At 35.0% G+C, this 20,676-nt stretch overlaps 1 protein-coding gene across 3 annotated transcripts in view; it reads left to right on the top strand.

The window, feature by feature from the left end:
• Positions 1–20,676, top strand: part of VPS13B (vacuolar protein sorting 13 homolog B) — a 973,300-nt gene that overhangs the window by 899,282 nt on the left and 53,342 nt on the right. For all 3 annotated transcript variants that reach the window (XM_074268391.1, XM_074268380.1, XM_074268399.1), the window contains exons 43-48: positions 8,249–8,404; positions 16,911–17,174; positions 17,980–18,063; positions 18,242–18,417; positions 19,095–19,265; positions 19,629–19,830. In XM_074268391.1, coding sequence (XP_074124492.1) covers positions 8,249–8,404; positions 16,911–17,174; positions 17,980–18,063; positions 18,242–18,417; positions 19,095–19,265; positions 19,629–19,830 — 1,053 coding nt within the window. The remainder of the gene's footprint in view (positions 1–8,248; positions 8,405–16,910; positions 17,175–17,979; positions 18,064–18,241; positions 18,418–19,094; positions 19,266–19,628; positions 19,831–20,676) is intronic.

Genomic DNA, 20,676 nt, shown 5'->3' with positions numbered 1-20,676 from the left:
ATCTCTGTGCAAGTCACTTAAACCTGTGTTATCTCATCTGTAAAATGGGGATAATATTAGCACCTACCTTCCAGGATTGTTATAAAGGCCAAATGAGATAATTATAAAGCACTTAGCGCAGTGCTTACTTACTTATATACTTATTATTACTGTTTTTATCTTGTGTTAGCTACATCTCTTTTACTATTTTCCTTGAAGATAGGAAATACTTCTTGGTAACCTTTCTGTCTCTCTATTTATGTTATGTTATGAATGCCCCCAGTAAATGTCCATCGAATTCATGAATGAGATGGTGAATGAGTAAATGAACTTACACTTGAACCTATAGGTTGAATACAAATTCTAAAATTTTAATCTTGATTTTATGGTTTTTAAAAGATGTGGGGACAGAAATGAAATATATTTGACTTTCAAGTGAAAACATTTCAAATGACTATATAAAATTTAGGAGATTGTTATGTCCAGCAACATCAGAATTAATTTCATAACCTCACAAAAGCTCAATAGAAGTAGAAGCAAAACTCTTCCCTCCTTCTTTTTCTCCTACCACTCCAACACCTTCACCTGCATTCTAGTGGGCCCACCTTAGATCCAAAATGCACTTGTCTTGTCACTGCAGAATATGATGGATAGACTGAGTAAGTAAAAAGTCTCCCTGTAGTTCCTGAATTTCTTTTCCTGATCTCTTGAGATTTTTAAGAGGAAAAACAATAGAGGTTTCCTCTGGTAAGAATGTGTGAGATTCCTTAAGCACTTGGATAAGTCTAATTACAGTGGGATTTAGATGCTTTTATGAAAAGGCTAAGTGCTACAAAAAGTCAGCTAATGGCACATTAGGGAAGAAATGTGACAAATATGTTTTCTTCACCTTGTTCTTTTTCTGTGGGAACTGATTCCAAAGGCATATGAATTTTCATAATTCAAAGAACAGTCATTGCTCTGCCAACATTCTGTTAGTGAGTGGTTGCCAAAAGAGAGTTGACAGTATATTTATTCCTTGGTGACATTCATTCATTGAGCAAGTTGGTCCCACTTGGGGGCTATTGAAAACTGAGTTCATATGCAGATATTAACAGTCCTTAATTCTATCTCTTTACTGAATTGTAAATCTGTCTTTAGAGCACATGGAATTTCCACTAAAATATAGCTGCAATTGACCCTTAAGTACCTTGCCTCATTATTTCTTTGTCATTTCCAGCTACTAGTCTCTCCAAAGTAAACAGCTTTTTTGTTTCTTTTAGTTTTGTGTGTGCTCTGAGCTTTATTCCCAGTTGCCACTATAAAAACCTGAAATGGTTCCAACCATGGCTATTGTTTTTTCTTTTTTTCTGTAACTAATATTTAAACATCAAAGATACTCTGGGCACTTTTATGTCATGGCATATATTGAACCATATTTTCCCTCTAGGTATTTGCTTTTCTAGATATTTTTGTAGCTGGTGAGCCTGCATTTAGCAGCCATTTGAAACTATCTTTCTTCTAGGGCTCCAAGAAACACCTACTGCTTGGGACTCATTTAATTTTGCACTAACATTAAAAAAAAAAAAATACTCTGTGACAACCAGTGACCTTCATCATTGCATTTATGAAGGCTTTTTTTTAAGTCTTAAAATTAGATAATTTTTAAAATTAAAACTGACATTTTTATTATAGTAATTACTAGCTACTGTAATTGGTCTTTATTTTCCTCTCTTAATGTCATTTTTTTAGTACATTGCAACAACACTTTTATAATGCTTCTTTTAGGAAGAACTGCTTTTTGAACATAAATAAGGAAAAGCATTTCTTTAAGAGAAAATTGCCAATTTGAGGCACTGTGGTTATTTTCATGTGGAAGAAAACATAACTTCTGGGATGTTGTAATTATTGTTTATAATGATTCAATTTAACAACTTTATTAAGAACCTACTATGTGGAAGGCAATTTACAGTGGACTGCAAAGACAAAAAATAATAGTTCACTCAAAAGCTTGTGTACTACTTTTACAAATATTCTGCTACTCATAATAACAACTTGTTTTGTAATATCCACCCTATACTAAGTGTCTTTGAAAAGTAAATGTTACAAACGTGTCCATTTTACAGATGAGGGAAACCCTGAGAGATAAAATTCCATTCTCAAGGTTACACACAGCTAGTAATTAGGAAAGCCAAGACTCAGATCCAAGACTTCTAACTCCAGAAGTGGAGCTTTCTCCATTATACTATTACTATTTGTATGTGTGGTTTTTTTTAATTTCTTTATCATACACATAATAGTACGTGTTTTAAATTAAATACACTTTTTGAAGAACAATTATTTTGTCCAATATTCAACTGAATCTTGTGTTTTATAAACAAAACAGGGCTGATATAAATGTTTGAAAGAATGACCTTGAAAGAAAACTAATGTCTACCAAGTTGTGGCTCAAGATGACTGCCTCACTGATATTATTTCCTTCCCCCCTTTTAATCTAATTTTGTCTTAATACATCAGATAGTATTCTAGTACATTCACAATTACAATATATGATTCCTGAAAATAGTTAAGCAAAGCAGCAGAAAAGAGTAATTTCAGTTGTCTGAAGTAAGCAACCTTAACTTAAGCTTTAAGAACTTAGCCTTTGTTAAAAGAAGGATCAAGTGGGTGCCTCATAAGTTAGTGCCAACTTTATCTACTGAGTTTTGTTGCTCTTTCAGACTATTTTCATTCATGTAGTTTTCACATGTTAATTGATCTTTTGATATCACTTCTTAAAGGTCCTTTTATATTTCTTTGAATTCTTCCTATTCCTCATTCCTTATGGAATAATAATCATTAATTTTATATACCAAAATTGACTCAACCAATTTTTTTTTGTTTTTAATTTTTTTTTCTGGTTATACATATACATTAATTTTTAAATACACATTTCTTTATGAATCATGTTGGGAGTGAAAAATCACAACAAAAGGGAAAAATCATGAGAGAGGAAAAAAACAGAAGAAAAAGAAGGAAAAAAGTGAACATAGCATGTGTTGATTTATATTGTCTTCATAGTTCTCTCTTTGGATACAGATGTTATTTTCGGTACAAAGTTTATTAGAATTGCCTTGAATCATTGAACCATTGGGAAAAACTAAGTCTTGTATAGTTGATCATCACACAATCTAGCTGCTACTGTATGCAATGTATTCCTGATTCTACTTGTTTTGTTCAGTATCAGTTCATGTAAATCTTTCCAAACCTTTCTAAAACCAGCTTATTCATCATTTTTATAGAATAATAATAATCCATTTCTTTCATATACTATAACTTATTCAGCCATTCACCATTTGATGGGCATCTACTCACTTTCCAGTTCTTTGCCACCACAAAAAGAACTGCTACAAACATTTTTGTTTATGTGGGTACTTTATGATTTCCTTGAGATACAGACCCAGAAGTAGCACTGCTATATCAAAGGATAGGCACAGTTTTATAGCCCTTTGGGCATAGTTTCAAATTGATCTCCAAAATGGTTAGATCATTTCACAACACCACCAACAATGCATTAGTGTTCCAGTTTTTCCATATCCCCTCCAACATTTATCATTATCTTTTCCTGTCTTCTGAGACAGAGAAGCTTGAGATGGTACCTCAGAGTTGTTTTAATTTTCATTTCTCTAATCAATAGTGATTTTAAAGTGGTTTTTTTGTTTGTTTGTTTTTGCTATGACTATAGATGGCTTTAATTTCATTACCTGAAAGTTGGCTATTCATATCCTTTGATCATTTATCAATTGGGGATGAGTACATACTTTATATCCAGGATTTTCCTATTACAAATATTATTGTTGTGAATGCTTTTATACAAATTAGTTTTTTTCTTTATGTCAATAACCTCCTAATCCCACAGTGATTTTTTAAAATCCAAATTATCACTTTTCTTGCATAATTTTTAAATTGTCCCCCAGAATAATTGGACTAATGTATAACTGCACTAGCAGTGCAGAATTAATGTTTGTTTTTCCTTGTCCTTGTCAACATTGAATTTTTTTCATCTTATGCTATTTTTTCCAATTTGATGGATATGAAGTTTTGACCAGAGTTGTTTTAATTACTATTTCTCTGATTATTATTGATTTTGAGTACTTTCTGAAGATACCTTTTCACAGTTTACACTTCTGATGAAGAGTGATCATAAGTTTTGACCACTTATCTACTGGAAACTCTTAATTCTATAGGAAAATGGTGTAGGTTACTATTTCATTTATTTTTTAAAATTCCTTTTGTTTTAATTAAAGCTTTTTATTTTCAAAACATATGCATGGAGTAGGATACTATTTTAAAACCAGCTTCTACCAGACTGCTCCCCAATTTTCCCAATGGTTCTTTTGACTCAGCTAGAAAAAGTTATTTTTTTCTTATTGTTAACAATCATCAACAAATAAGAATATTTTAGTTTATAAAGAAGACTTTGTTCCTGATTTTTGCATTATTCTGCTAGATATTCTTGGCTTTTTGTTCCTCTGAATTTTATTAATGTTTCATTTGATTCTATTAAATATTCTTTTGGTAATTGGAGTTGTGCAAATCTGCAGTTTAATTTACCTGGTATTATTTTTACTATATTGATGTGGCCTAGTCAAGAACATTGAATATCTCTGCACTTATTCAGATTTTCCTTTATTTCTATGAAACATATTTAGTAACTGAATGTATATTTGTATTATGTATACACACACACATATATGTATATTCCATGTGTGGTATTGTAAATTAATAGATAATTAGTGCATTTCATTCTTATTTTCAATGGAATTGTTCTTTCTGCCTTTCCCCAAGTTCTTCCCAAAGCATCCATTTTGAAAAAGAGCCAAGCATCCATCTTCATTTTCTAGAATTGTGGGTAGCTTCCTTTCCTCCCATTCCAATCTGCTTTTCTACCTTATGAGTTTTCTCCCATTAGAATGTAAAGTACTGAATTTATAGCCAAAGAAGAACTAAAGAACATTACAAAATATAAAATGGATAATTTTGATTATATTAAATTTAAAAGGTTTTGCACAAACACAAAACCAATGCAACCAAGATTAGAAGGAAATCAGAAAGGGGGGGGGGGATTTCTAATAAAGGCTTCATTTCTAAAATATATAGATATTCAAATGTATAAGAATACAAGCTATTCCCCAATTGATAGATGGTCAAAGGCTATGAACAGTTTTCAAATGAATAAATTAAAACCATCTATGGTCATATGAAAAAATATTCTAAATCACTATTGATTAGAAAAATGCTAATTAAAACAACTCTGAAGTACCATCTCTTATTTCTCATATTGGTTAAATTGACAGGAAAAGACAACGATAAATGTAAGAGGGGATGTAGGAAAACTGGGACAACTAATGCATTATTGGTGAAATTGTGAACTGATCCAACCATTCTGAAGAGCAATTTGGAATTATGCCCAAAGGGCTCTCAAATTGTGCGTACCCTTTGATCCAACAGTGCTGCTATTAGATCTATATCCCAAAAAGATCATAAAAGAGGGGAAAGGACCCACCTATGCAAAAATGTTTGTAGCAGCTCTTTTTTTGTGGTGGTAAGGAAGTGGAAAATGAATAAATGCCCTTCAATTGAGGAATAGCTGAATAAGTCTTAGAATATGACATTCTATTAAAAATTATGAACAGGTTGATTTTAGAAAGTCCTGGAATGATTTACATGAACTGATGCTAATTGAAACAAGCAGAACCAGGAAAACATTATACACAGCAACAGCAGGATTGTGTGATGATCAACTATGAAAGACTTGATTCTTCTCAGCAGTTTAGTGATTCAAGGCAATCCCAATAAATTTTGGATGGAAAATGTCATCCATATGCAGAGAAAGAACTATGAAGACTGATCAACACATACTATTTTCACCTTTTTTTTCCCTTGTTTTTTTTCCTTTTGTTCTGTTTTTTCTCTCCCAACATGATTTATATGGAAATGTGTTTTAAAAAAAAATCAATGTATATGTATAAGAAAAAATGTTTTTCATATGTAACTGGGGAAAAAAATTTTTTTTACAGAGCGTAAGTTTCTTGAAGGCAGAAACTTTCATTTTGCATGTATTTGTATCTCCAGAGCTTAGCACAGTATTTAATAAATATTTATTGACTTGCTTTCATAAGACTTTGTATCTTATCCTAGGATTAATAAGAGGCCACTGAAATTTATTCAGTAAAAAAGAACATAGTCGCAACTATGCTGTGATATAAAATAGTACTTTGACAGGAGGGTTGAAGATGGTTGTAAAAGAGAAAAACAAGACAAGGTGAACATTTAGGTTCTCACATTAGTACAGACAAGAAATGCAAAGGCCTTGTGCTAGGATATTGGCCATATCATGGGAGAGAGGACACCGATATAAGAAATGTTGTGGAAATATAACTGATAAGACTAAAAACTATTTTGGCTGTGTGGGGTGAAAGAGAGTGTAAGATGAGTATGAAACTAAGGTTGTGAATCTGCATCATCAGAGGATCAAGAAAAGACTATCAGTCTCAGATATTTAAACTTGAAAGACAGCATTTTCAATCCCATTATTCCATGCTTGTGTGTGTTTGTTTATTAGGGAATTTGGGGAGCAATAGAGCCTTTATTGTTTTTAAAAATTTTTTGATATCCTTGGTTTTTAGATCACTTTTATTGTTAAATTATATCCCTTTCTCCTTCTCTACTCAAAGAACCATCCTTTATGGCAAAGGACAAAAAAAAAAAAAAAAAAAAAAAAAAAAAAGAAAGAAAGAAATGTTCAACAAAATTAAGCAATACATTAACTGAAGTGTAGTCACTTTTGTAGTCTGGTTCCTTCATTCAACAGATTGCCTCTTCTTTTCTTTTGCCCCTACATTTCTGTGCCTTTGCTTCAGTTTTGAAATTGTTCAAATGAGCAGAAAGTTTCTATCATTCAGTTGTCTTGCCAACCATGAGCTGTTTTCCCATCCTGAGCCTCTGTTTCCTCTTTTGTAAAATAGGAATAGAGAATTTGGAATAGTGAAATGTTGTATTTGGAATCCAAAAGACCTCTTTTCATATCTCCAACATGGGGAAAGGAACTCCAAAGGTCATATATGCCAACTCATCTAAGAACTCAAGTCCCCTAAATTGGGTTTCCCAGAAGCACAGATTCATTCAGATCTAAGACTTTGTGTGAAAATTCTAGTGGGGGAGCTCACCACTGCTGCCCTACTACAGTGCAGGGAGGGTCTGCGTTTCATTTTTAAGAATAGTTCTATTTATTAGCAAGAGTCTCCTTATATAAACCAATACTTGTAGCTTTCCTTTTATTTCTTGTGATTGTTCTCTCAATAACCAGTCATAATAAAATGAACTTTTCAACAATTACACTATTTTCTGCTTCTTAGACTGAGTTTCCTCATTTGTAAAATTAGGGCAGTGATAGAACTGACTTCACACAGTTATTGTTAGGGTCATATTAAATAATGTGCATAAAGCATTTTGCAAACTTATTTAAAGCAATGTGATTGATAGCAATTATTATTGTTATTACTATTTTTATTTGCAATAACTCACAGGATTGTTGTGGTATGCAAAGTGTTCTATAAACTCAAAATTTATGTTCCTATGTTATTATTACCTTGTGATCTTGGTACAGTCATTGCCCTTTTCCAGGTATATGTAAAATGAAAATGTTGGAATGCATACAGCAACAAGTTCAAACTGTATTTTTAAAAAAGACAGAATAAAGATATTTTCTTCTCATTTTCTCAAGAAACATGTAGAATTTTGATTTAACACATTACATACTCTTATAAACAAATGAGCTATCCGCACTAAATTATTTGTCTCCCCTGAGGGGAAAGAGAGAAAATGGTCAAAGAAAATGAAGATCAAAAATAACTAGATACTAAATTTAGCTTTAATTATGTTCTAGCTATTAGAAGACTACACAGTGGGCCAAGACCAAAATCCTTTGATCTCACACTTCAACCTTCTTGCCCTCTGGATTAATGAAATGGCCTTTTCTCAAAAGCTCAACAGACCCTTTACAGTTTGATAGCACAATTATTTACAAGTTTTAAAATGAGATCTGAAAAACCACATTGGTTCTATGTAGTATATTTGCTATTCTTAGTATGTTTGAATAAGCTGAAAGTGGATGAATAATACAGGTTAGAAAGAAAACAGATGCTAAATATTACAAATAGGAAGGCTTCCCAGCAATAAGACTTTGAGTTCAGTACTAGATTTTTGTTGGCAGCTTGGCATCAAGATGATTATTGTTTTTTCTTTCCAGCTGTTACACATCTGTATTGAAGGTTGGGGGAATTGGCGCTGGTCAGAGCCATTCAGTGTGGACAGTGCAGGGACTTTTATCAGAACAATCCAATACAAAGGCCGAACTGCCTCACTCATCATCAAGGTCCAGCACCTCAATGGAGTACAAAAACAGGTAAGGGCCCCTGTGTGCCTCTCCCCAACCACTCCCAGGTCTGTGCTGTGAGACAGAAGGAACATTTGAAATCCTTGCTTTCTTTAGGATTCCTGAGCCCCTCTGGAGAACCTTGGCACTTAATGAGTGTTGATGATAATGATAATAATGGCTTCAGCCTTATCCCCGCCTCTTTTTTTCCAGAGCTGCTAACGAGCAGCCAAACTTAGTGATAGGAGTTTCACCTCTTCCTTCCGTCACCACCCACCTTCTGGTAGAGGTGCAAATGAGCTGTGAAGTGGCCAAAAGACCTGTTTCAGGAGAGGAAAACAGGGGGCTCTTGGTAAGCTAGATAATCAAGAATTTGGTATGGTAAACTGAAAAACCAGTCCCCAAGAAAATCTGTTAGTATTCATTGTGGACAACATATAGGTACAGATCTCCAGAAGCCAATTTCTTTTTCCAGGAGTTAATGTTAACTGTAGTACAAATCCATTCCAGTCTGACTCTTGCAGCACATATTTTATTTATTTTGTTAAACTTCTTATTGGGCATTTTTAAGTGCTATGAGTGCAAAAGAACTGGGGAGAAAGGAATATCTGGTATCTTTTGTGTTATAAATATGTGAAAATGTGGTTTTTAAAAGTTTTTTTTTTCAAGCATTGAGCATGAATGTAAAGGAAAAATAGAAAGTATTAAAATCTGAAAACTGACTTCAGGACTTTCCCAGTAACTGATTTGCTATAAGAATTTTAACATGTACATCTATATCCCTACTATAACAATACTGTCAAAGCTAGGGAGAGTGAGGAGCATGATAACCAGCACACTATCTCTGGAAATGAAGGGAAATATTTCTTTTTGCTCAGTTATGATTTTTCCATTGTCATATGCCAGTAATTAAGCAGGAAACAACTACTTAGATGAACAATTTAGTGGATGCATTTTACATGCATGGTTCACACCTAATATTCAAAGAGCAGAACTTTATGTATACTTTCAACAAAAAGGACAGAGAAGAACTCTCAAATTCTTTAATGAGTATCCAATAGATAATAGAACATAAACTGTAGGACACTATCCCCACTGAGTTGCTATCAGTGAATTTTTTTTAATCTCATTGAAATACATTGGATCATAGATTGAAAATGGCCATTCTAGGACTTAAAACGTTTTCTTGATGAGAAAACAAACGCTTAGAGGAATTAAATGGCTTTCCCAGAGTCATACATAAGGTAAATGACAGTGTGAGGATTTGATTCCAGATCCTCACACTCTAGATCTGATGCACTTTCTACTGAAACATTAATCTGGCCTGTTCTCCAAGGCCGGTGGCTTGGACTTAGCTCAATGTATTCTCCTGCCCCCACTTCTATGCTTCCTTTGAGGTTCAGACAGTTACCACCTTTTGCAGGAAATGTTTATGTCAGATTTGTATTTACTTTTATATATAGATGGTAAAACCCTCTGGTAGAATGTTGCTCCATGAAAACAGTAAATGGTTTTTATTTTTGTATCTCTCTTGCCTAGCATGGCACTTTTTATTAAGCGGGCACTTGGTGAATACTTATTGAATTGAATACTAAGGAAGAGATTGCAGTTGTGGAAAGGTGGGGGAAGGCTTTTTGGAGGAGACTAGCTTTAGTAAGTCATAGACTTTCAGAATTAGAATGTATCTGAGGGGTCATTAAGCCCAATTCCCTCCCCAATCATACAATATTCTTTTCCTTGGAACATTTGGCAGGGGGTCAACCAGCATCTATCTGACCCCCTTAAGTTGGAGAGAACTCATTACTTTATGATGTAAGTTGAACATTCTTGGCAACAGCAACAATAACACTTACTCAACCCTTTGGTTTATGCTTGATGCCCACAATCCTGTGAGCCTGTAGTAAAAATATTATCCCTATTTTATATATCATAGGAAGACTCTTGAGGTGCAGAGAGGTTTCCATGTTTTGCTCTAGGTTACAAACTATTAAGGCAGAGAATTAGGATTTAAACCTGGGTTTTTTCAATTCCAAGTCCAATATATTTTCTAGTTGGCCACCTAGGCATTGAAGGATTGATAGGTTGTGGACAGGCAGATAAGAGATTAGGAGAGCATTCCAGGGATAGAATTCAGTGATTACAGGAATGCACAAATATTATTTGGAGAATCATTGTTGGAGTAGAGGCTTCAAGTTCAGAATCACTAAATATCAGAGTTAGGCTCTCTTGTCCAAGAGTCTGGTTTGTTGTTGTTTAATCTCCTTTATATACTTCTCAGGAGGTTCCTACTACCTTCACAGATGACTTGTTTCACTTAGAATAGCTCTAATTGTTATGGGTGTTTTTTCTTCTTATCTTGAACCTACATTTTTCCTTTAACAATTTTCTTCCCATTATTCCTCTTCTGCTCATTAGAACCAGGAAAACAAATCTAATCCACCTTCCACAGAAATGTCCTTCGGATCACTTTTAAGACAACTGTTTTGCTATCTCTGTGTCTTCTTTTCTCTAGGCTAAATATACCTAGTTCCTTTCATCAGTTTCCACTATAATGAGAAGTGAAATAGCTACCCACCTCTCAAGGTGATTATGGCCTAGCTAAGATACTGTGAGTCAGTTGACTCCCTCTAATCCACTCCCATCTTACTAATGAACAAATTAAGGGTCAAAAAGATTGCTACTGAAATGGTGAAAGGGACAATTTCGGAGAAACCCAGGAAGACTTTTATGAAGTGATGCAGAATGCAGAAAGCAGACACAGTAGAACAATTTGTATAAAAACAATGACATTGTAAAGATACACAGCTTTGAAAGTTTTAAGAACTTTGCTCAAAAATGGCAAACCATAGTTCCAGAAGACTGAGCCTAAAGCAACTACCCACCTTGATAGATGCAGAAGAAGTAGGCACAAAATGTTCGTTATGACTATTGAGGAAATTTGTTTTGCTTGACTATACATTTTATTTTGCTTGTCCAGTGGGGATGGTAATGGAAGGGAGAAAAAAAATAAGTACATGTTAATAGACAAAAAAATTAATGAAGAAAAAGGATTATTATTGTCTAAGGTCATCTAGTTAGTGGCAGAGCACTCAACATATGCCCCCAAAGAGTCAACATATCTAAAACTTCTCATCTTTATACTTTCTCCCAAATTTATTGCTCCCCTTGCCTTCTATACTTCTATCAATGGCACTACTATTTACCTGACTCACCTATATTTGAAACTTCATCTGCAAATGTCTTTGTCTCTTTCCCATTCCTATTGCTATTGCTATTAATCCAAGACTTAAAAATCTCTTTTGTAGATTATTGTAATATTATCCTCTAACTAGTATTTGTCTCCAAGGCAACAATCTTGCTTCTTTCTAGTATAGTTTTCATACCACATCCAGATTAATTTTCCTTATGCACAGATCTGGTCATGTCACTTCTGTGCCAGACCTTGAGTCAAGAAACCCGGGTTCAAATCCTGTTTCATAAATTTGCAACTTCCATGACTATGAGCTAGTCATAGTTTCTCGGACTCCTTCCTAGGATACTGCCAAATTCACACTTGCAATTTGAGAGAGAGAGAAAAATAGCTACTCTGTGGGGCTATACACCCAAAGCTATACTCCCATAATTGATGAGCCCCCTTCAGCTAGATTGTTAGGTCAGAGCAAAACGTTCTCCTACCAAATGAAACTGGGGGCACATCTTCCCCCAAAAGTATACAGGACTAGTGAAAAAGGTGCATATGTTCACAGAGTAGAAAACACTTGTATGGAACATACATGGTCCAGACAACTCGCACCTTCAGCACCACAGAGCTTTCAGGTTTTTTCCCCTTCTCACGATGTTCCCCCTAAGTATAGCATCTCAGCAAGGTAAGTCTCTTAGCTCCACTTCCTGGGCTTACTCTTCATAGTTCAACTATCAATAACCAGGTCTGACTCTCCTCAGCCATCAGATTTCACACTCCTATAAACTGTCTTCTGCCTCGATTGCTGGAGCTGCTCCCTTCTGGTTTCAATGTTTCCTGCTAGGCTACTCCACAGTAAGATGATGTGGCTAATGCAGAAGAAAGAGAAATTTCTTACACAAGACAAAGACAAAGAATGTTCCCTTCCCAAAGGCTGAGTTCTTTGTTCACCCATAGATGAGTATCTTTTCTATACCAAAGGTCATATTCTTCAGCTGTTCCCAACTTGTACTGTGACTTGACACTTTATGGTCACCACATGCATTGCTGATCTTAGCTAACCAGTGGCTAGCAGCCAAGTAATTCTACCAGTTTTTATCATTCTCAAAAAGAAAATTTTAAATTTAAAAAAAAAAAAAAAAAAAAAAACCAAGCATCCTCTTTACACTTCATTTAAGGCAGGAGTTTTTAACCTAGGGTCTCTGAATTTGGCTTTTTTAATATTTTGAAAACTATTTCAGCATAATTGACTTTCTTTGTAATCCTATGTCTTCTATTTTATGCAGTCAAAAATATTAATTTAAGAAGGAGGTCTATATGTTTCACTACACTGTGAGAGGGGTCCATGATTCAGAAAGTTTAAGTACTTATGATTTAAAACCTTAACACCCCATTTTCTGTTACCTGTTGCTTGCTTATCTTCTTTGGTTTCATCAAATGAATATCTAAATCAACTCACTTTTGTCTACCTCTTCAGTTATAAAATGTGAATACTAATACATCTATAATCTATATTCACACAGTTGTTTTGGGGAAAATGTTTCACAAACCTTCAAGCATATATATAGAAATATAAATAACAGTATCAGGTCACAAATCATGGAAGTATTGCTATCCAATATATGTGTTTGTATTAAATTACATACATGAATATAGTTTATATACATATATTATTTACATGTGTGTATTTTAAATGTTCATGTATGCTTATGTGTATGCACACGTAATATATTTGTATATTAAGTAACCCTTACCAATCAGTTAAATGACTGGACTCCTTTATTTGGAAGTGATTATCCTGGCCATGATAATTCTCTCCAAGCCATGGTTATAGCCAGTTGTATTTTGTGGGGATTCAAAGGTATATTCTCCTTTCTGGATTAAGTACTTTCTAGGAAGCAAATAAATTTCAGTGACATTTTAATTTATTCTAAGATTCCTCAATGCAAATGTTACACTGTATGATAAAACAATAGAAGTCAAATGCAGTTGTTTATATAAAGAATATATTTTTTAAATCTCTGCTATGCTTGCTTTTTACAATAACTAAATATATATTTGCTCCCTTCAGATTGCCTCAGTTTCTTGGTTAAAAGTATATGCTTTAAAATTTTTCAATATAAATATTGACTTGAAATAAGACCAAGCAAAAGAATTTTCAAGTTTTGGGACTTTAAGAAACTTTTGAATTTCCTTATCCCCATCTACATAGATCCTTTAAGTCACCTTCTCTCCTAGTGACTAATCTATATATTTTAAAGGCATCTGGTACCAGTCCAAAAACACTCCCAGTTTTTTCCAAATTTTATTTGCAGCATTAAGTATTAGTAATACTTCCCTATGGGAACTACCTCACTCTTTTCATTTCTCCTGCCTTTGACCTATTCTATCCACCTTTGTATAATGAATGTGCTTTCAGAAGGTAAAGAGAAATCAACCAATTAGGAAAAGACCTCTTTTTGGCAACTTTCATGAAATGTTAGCAGCACTCCTATCACACTTACCTTTGAAAGGAAGTACCAAGGCATTAATAAGCACTGCAGTCTCCCAGAGTAGTTGTATCTTTCCATATCTAAATGTGTAAATGTGACTGAGTTCATATGTTTATATATATACTCCTAGGTCTTTTCTTATACAGGAAGTAAAAAGGAACTGAATTCTTGCCTAGTTTTTTAAGCACATTCTCTTCATAGAACACACACGAACAACCACACACACACACACACACACACACACACACACACACACACACAACTTATGCTTCAAGTTTCAGAATTTCTTGTCAACAGCAGAGTAACAGGACTGTAGAATAGAACCAGTTTCTAAACAAAGCAATTCTGTGGAATGCTGGGAAACAGCAGCATGGGCCAAGCCAGCCAAAAAACGGAGCAGTCAGAAGGTGGTTCACTTTGAGCAAAGCCAGAGATGGAACTGCAAACAATGAAAAGCCCAGCAAACCACATCTGTAACATCAAACCAAAGCCCAATCCATAGATCTAGTTAGTGTGGAAAATACTGCTAAGGCATAGAGCTGTATCTTTGGTCCTGCTTGCCACTACACACACACACTCCAACTCATCAGTTGTCATGTTTAAATGACAGCAGTGTGCACATCAAATTTCAGTGCCTTTTTATGCCACAAAAAGCTCCAAGTTCACATACCGCAAGTGGTCAGTGCTTACAGAAGGCAGTTTTGCATTTCTTCAAGGAGGCAACTTTTACTTACTCTGAAAATATCAATATGTGTATATATCCATGCTCCTTTAATCATTTTCAAGATAGAATCTTCCATTGCGTATGAGGTTCAGGAGCTGTTCTTCAATATCTTCTTGGCTCTGATCTTTTGAGAGTTTCAAAACCTGTTAAGTAAAATCATATGTAGAAATCTTCAATACACATCTCTTTGAGATTGTGGGGGGAAAGGGAGGGGATTAGGACAAAACCTAGAAATATATATTAAGTAGAAACACAGTATTTTTTTTAAACTTAAGTATCTGTCTTCAACTGATGAAATAATCCTGAAATTCTACCCACAATTTGTGAAATGAAAGCTTGGTGAACATTGCCACTTTGAAGAAAAGCAGACTCTTGCCTCCCCCTGAACCCTGCATTATAGAAGCCATGAAACACTGTCGCCAAGATGGGGGCAACCATTTTGGATTTTCTTCTTCTAAGTAGCCCAGTCTCCATGGCCAGTTTTAAAGGTTTTCTTTTTATCAAATTTGAAAGCCAGCCTGACAGGCTTTTTTAGTTGAAAATGAAGCTATAAAAACCCACAAATGGGGATTTTTGTCTTTAAATAAAGTGAATCCCAGATGGTTGCAGGTATTCCATGGTTGCTTAGAGAGACAACAAAATTCTGTTCTTAATCTCACGGGGCCCAAAGTTTCTGAAGCAGTAGCATTATGTATAAGCTGCCAGGTCCTGTGCATGTAACGAGAGAGATTAAAACATTGTCTCTGAACTTTCTGAAATTTATTTTAGCCATTACTTTAATGTAACTTAAAAATCTACACAGCACTAGAGTGTTTAGCCTATACAGAAGAATTAACCCCCAATCCAGCACTCCACAAGCAGCTGGCACCTCTGCATATTACTGTGAAAACATCTTCAAATGCTCTGATTATTACTCGTCCACCACTTACCCTTGCTGCCTACCCTTTAGATTTATATTGGAAATTGTCCAAAAGACAGTTTTAAGGGGAGCAAAGATCGATATTTAATTAGATTTTATGGGTGCGTCCATCATGACGCAAACGTATATGACATATATATGTGTCTATGGAAACACAATTCCCAAACAAAAGTAGAAGGCGAATATTCACATTTGTTAAAGATCATTTGCTTTACTAAAGTATTTAATATAAGTTTACTTTATAATGTTATGTCATACTTTAGATTTAAAGCTCTTAAGAATCTCTGAGGTTATCAATTCTATCCTCCTCATTTTATGGACGAAGAAACTGAGTTAGAGAAAAATTACTTGCCAGAGGTCTTACAGGAAATAAGTAGCAAAGCCAGGATTTGAATTCAGGTTTCTGATTCTAAAGTTAGGGCTTTTTTTCAAAGTACTTATAATGAATAGATCTAAAATCCTATGAGATTTGCAGGTTGGGTTTTTTTTTTGTTTGTTTTTTTAGGAACCTGTACATCATACAAGCAATGATGCCAAGCCTCAGTAATTCAGATTAATTGGGGAAAATAATAAAGACTCTGAATTAGCAAATAGACCAAAGCATAGATTAACTTTAAAAAAAATAATAATGGGTTTTAGTTCTATCAAAAATATATGAGCTCTAGGGCATCTAGGTGGTGGCTCAATGGATAGAGTGCCAGCTCTGAAGTCAGGAGGACCTGAGTTCAAATCTAGCCCCAAACACTTAACACTTCCCAGCTGTGTGACCCAGGGCAAGTCGCTTAACCCCAACTGCCTCAGCAAAAAAAAAAAAAAAAAAAAGACATCAATTAAGAAATAATTTTTTTTAGCTTTTTTGGTAGTTTGTAAAAATGTAATTAGTAATGTTATGCTTATTTATAAATGGCTACTTCTGAAAGCTTAGAAGAAGTTTGGGTTTTTGGTAAGTTAACTGTGACCTTTGTTATCATATTTGTTTTATTAATTTGTTTAGGAATTCTGTTTAATATAGAGCAAAGGTACAGGGGGTTAGACTATAACCAGCTCATTGAATGAGTCTTTGCAAAAGGGAAATGTCAACCCTGTTCAAATTCTCACAATTTTCTAATTCATGAAATCTGAATTAATGAGATTTATCATTAGAAAACCTTGTCTGTAGAAATAACCAGCCTCTAAATACTATCTTTTCTAAATGATGCTACTTGGTTTTTCCCTTACAGATTATCATCTGCGGGAGACAGATCATCAGCAGCTACTTAGACCAGAACATTGAACTCAAAGTAGTGCAGCATGTGATGGGGCCTGACGGGCAGGCTGTGGTCAGAGAGCATTTGGATCTCCTCACAGGCAAATGCAAATTGCCATCCTACATTCTAGAAAATCATGAACTCACGGAGCTGTGTGTGAAAGCTGAAGGAGATGAAGCCTGGTCACGAGATGTGTGCTTGGAAGACAAATCCTCTGATTACAGTGTTGTCATCCAGGTAGGAGAACAAAAATGATTGGAGAGGATCTTGTTAGAATGAGACCTTTTTGTAGAGTCCCCTGATCCTCAGCATATTTATTGAGAATCTAAGGGAAAGTAACTCATTCATCTTGTTGTGTATCTTCTGTCATGCAAGTAGTAGATGTAAAAGCAGAGTGCCAGTCACCAGCTTCACTTGAGGTATTCTCCAAATTGGCTCTGGCATGTCTCTTTCCCTGGCATACATGTGTCCTTCTGTTTCTTTCTTTCTCTTTTCTTTTTCTTTCTTTCTTTCTTTCTTTTTTTTTTTTTTTTTTTTTTTTTTTTTTTTTTTTTGCTGAGGCAATTGGGGTTAAATGATTTGTCCAGAGTCACACAGCTAGGAAGTGTAAAATGTCTGAGAACAGATTTGAACTCAGGTCCTCCTGATTTCAAGCCTGGTGCTCTATCCACTCGATGTGCCACCTCGATGCCCCCATGCATGTCCTTCTCTTTTAAGCTCCATCACTCACTCCCTGTTTTATCATTCTCTCTCCTAGAAAGTCCTCTCTTTGTCCCTGTGAAAATGGAGGGGCTGTATCCCATAAGATGAGGAAACTTGCCAGTTTCTGCTTGGGTCGATGGATTCACTTTTATATCTGATATAAAGAAATGTTTGGTTTTTCTGTGACTTTAAACTGGGTTTTTCTGTTTGTGTTGTGGGCTTTTAAATTCCAACTAGCTTACATTTTATCTCCATGGTTTCCTTTTTAACTAATAAAACATTTAGCTTCATGGTTTAAAAAATTGTCCTTACTGGGACCTTTCTGTCTTTGTATATACAGGTGCCATCTTCAAACAGTTCTATTATCTATGTTTGGTGTACAATTTTGACTTTAGAGCCCAATTCTCAAGTGGAACAAAGAATGGTGAGTGCTTTCTTCATCCTCAAAACTGTATGTGGCTCTGACCTTTCATGTTCTGAAATAAATTAAGGGCAGAGTGACCCAGAGCTGAGATTTATTGCAAGTTTGTTTCAGCATCAAGCAGCTGGAATACTGCAACAAAGCAAATATGAAAGTTGTTCTGTCCTTTCATTTTTTATAGATTGTATTCAGCCCTCTTTTTATCATGAGGAGTCATCTTCCAGACCCCATTATCATACATTTGGAGAAAAGGAGTCTGGGATTGAGTGAAACACAAATCATTCCAGGACAAGGGCAAGAGAAATCACTGCAAAATATAGAACCTGATCTTGTGCATCACCTAACATTTCAAGCAAGGTACTGGAAATGTGTCTCTGTCTTCCTAAATGAACTCTTTCCAAATAGGAAAGGGATTATGTAAAATTCTCTGTAAAAATATCATGCTTTTCATGCTATCTTGAAAGTTCTTTTGCCATTTTCCCTCTGACCACTCTTCCATCTTTCAGATGAAATCCAGCCAAACAAATTAATTTCTCATAAAAACAAAGCAGATAGGTAGTTTGGATTAAGTAAAGTTCGCAAGTAAACCTGAACTCTCTAGAGGTCAAACAGACAAATGGGATAAGTCAAGAGACAAGATAATATACAACCAGCATGATCAGTCCCAGAATGATCAGGAACTGATTCATTCCCAGACCAAACAAGATTTAGCAGAATGGATGAGAAAGAGCACTGAGCTTGGTGTCAGAAAATCTGAATTCACATCCCACTTTTCCACTTCCCAACTTGTGAACCTGAGGAAGACATTTCCTTTCTTCAATTCTCAATCTCATCTGTAAAATGAGGACAATAATCCTTGTACTTTCTACATTTGGGATTTGAGAATTAATTGTGCAATTACTTTGTAATATAGATGCTTTCTATTAAGTTATTATTTTTGTTTCTAAGTAAATTTGTAATTATAATATCTTGATAAACTATCAAGTTTTGGAGTAATCATGTAGTTATTCTTATTTTCTCTTTCCATTTCACAGGGAAGAAGAGGATCCTTCGGATTGTGCTGTCCCTATCTCAACAGCACTCATCAAACAAATAGCTATTAGGACTCACCCCGAAGGCCCAGTGAATCAGATTCTCACAGAATTCTATGGCCCAGAGAATTCTCCTCAGCCTGTGTGGCCCTATAATAAAAAGGATGCTGACAGGTAATGTTCTCCAGCCATCTCTCATCACAAGTAGTACATCATCACCTAGGAAAAAGTTGACATTTTATTTATTTACAAAGTTTGTTGTTATAGTAAAGGTAAATAGAAGTCTTTTTCATTTGTTCATCAGATTTTGAGATTTCAACTTCTTATGAGTAAGTTTTTGGAGGTTTAACTGAAAACCTAGATTATCTGAAAAGATAAAGCTCATAATATACAATGGTTGTTTCCTACTGGTGACAATTTCAGAGAAGGAATATTTGATGTGAAGATAAAAAATGTTCTGTGTCTGAAATCATTAAGCCTATTTTAGGAATACTAAATTTATTCTATTCTGTTTCTTGAATGTGACATTTGGAGCAGTAATGAACAGCTGAGTCAGTGGGACAGCCCAATGCGAGTGAAGCTGTCTGTCTGGAAGCCGTATGTTAAGACCCTGCTGATAGAACTTCTGCCCTGGGCCTTGCTTATCAATCAGTCTAAGTGGGACTTGTGGCTTTTTGAAGGAGAGAAAATTGTTCTGCAGGTTCCAGCTGGCAAAATTATCATCCCTCCTAATTTTCAGGTACCTCTCATTTCAAGTTAAAAAAAAAATTGTTTTCTCTGACTGGCCAGAATTTATTGTGGGATACTATCCACATCCTTACCCACATATGTTATTTATAGGAAATCACATTCAGCTTTCTGATATATAACTATAGAATATGAAATATATTTCAATACTCAAAGATGACAATACTGAGATCACTAAGCTTTCTTTCTTCTTCATTTAGCCCTTGAGCTAATTTAACTATGATAACTTATGCTAATTTAAAAATCTACTTGTCATTTCTACAGCATGTACAATAGTTGGCAAATATAAGCAACAGTTTTACTTAAGATGTTTGTCATGTGCTATCAAACAACCTAACATACTACTATCTCTCCAATTTTCCTCTTTCCTGTCCCTGTTTTCAACATACACACTCCTAATGGACTTTTTTTCCCCCTTAAGATAATCTTTGCTCAGGCTGTGAAAGTATGTGCATTTCTCATGGTCCAGTCTGACCACTCATTGTCATGAGAACTGAACAACTTCCTAACTGGATCAGTTTCCCCTTCCAGATGGCCCACTCCCTACTCCCCAATGTTCACCATACTGATGTCAGACATCGTGCAAACATTCAGCTGACATGGCCCACCATAACCTGGAGCCCCCAAACTCGAAACCTCGCCCCGTCTGGCCAGCAGCTGGAATCAGAGGCACAGGCTACCCTGTCCAATGCTAGCAGACTTCTTGTTGGGTTTTATAGAAGAATTGGAGTTTCCTAAGATACCTGCTAAGTGATTTTGTTGTTAATGATAATTACCTGGGAAATGAGTATAAACTGTGAGCACTGTTTTGTTTTGTTTTGTTTTGTTTTTCTTCTCA

Source organism: Sminthopsis crassicaudata, chromosome 1 (genome assembly GCF_048593235.1).
Source record: "Sminthopsis crassicaudata isolate SCR6 chromosome 1, ASM4859323v1, whole genome shotgun sequence".
In the NCBI taxonomy this organism is placed as follows: domain Eukaryota; kingdom Metazoa; phylum Chordata; class Mammalia; order Dasyuromorphia; family Dasyuridae; genus Sminthopsis; species Sminthopsis crassicaudata.
This window is presented reverse-complemented; position numbering and strand designations above follow the sequence as displayed.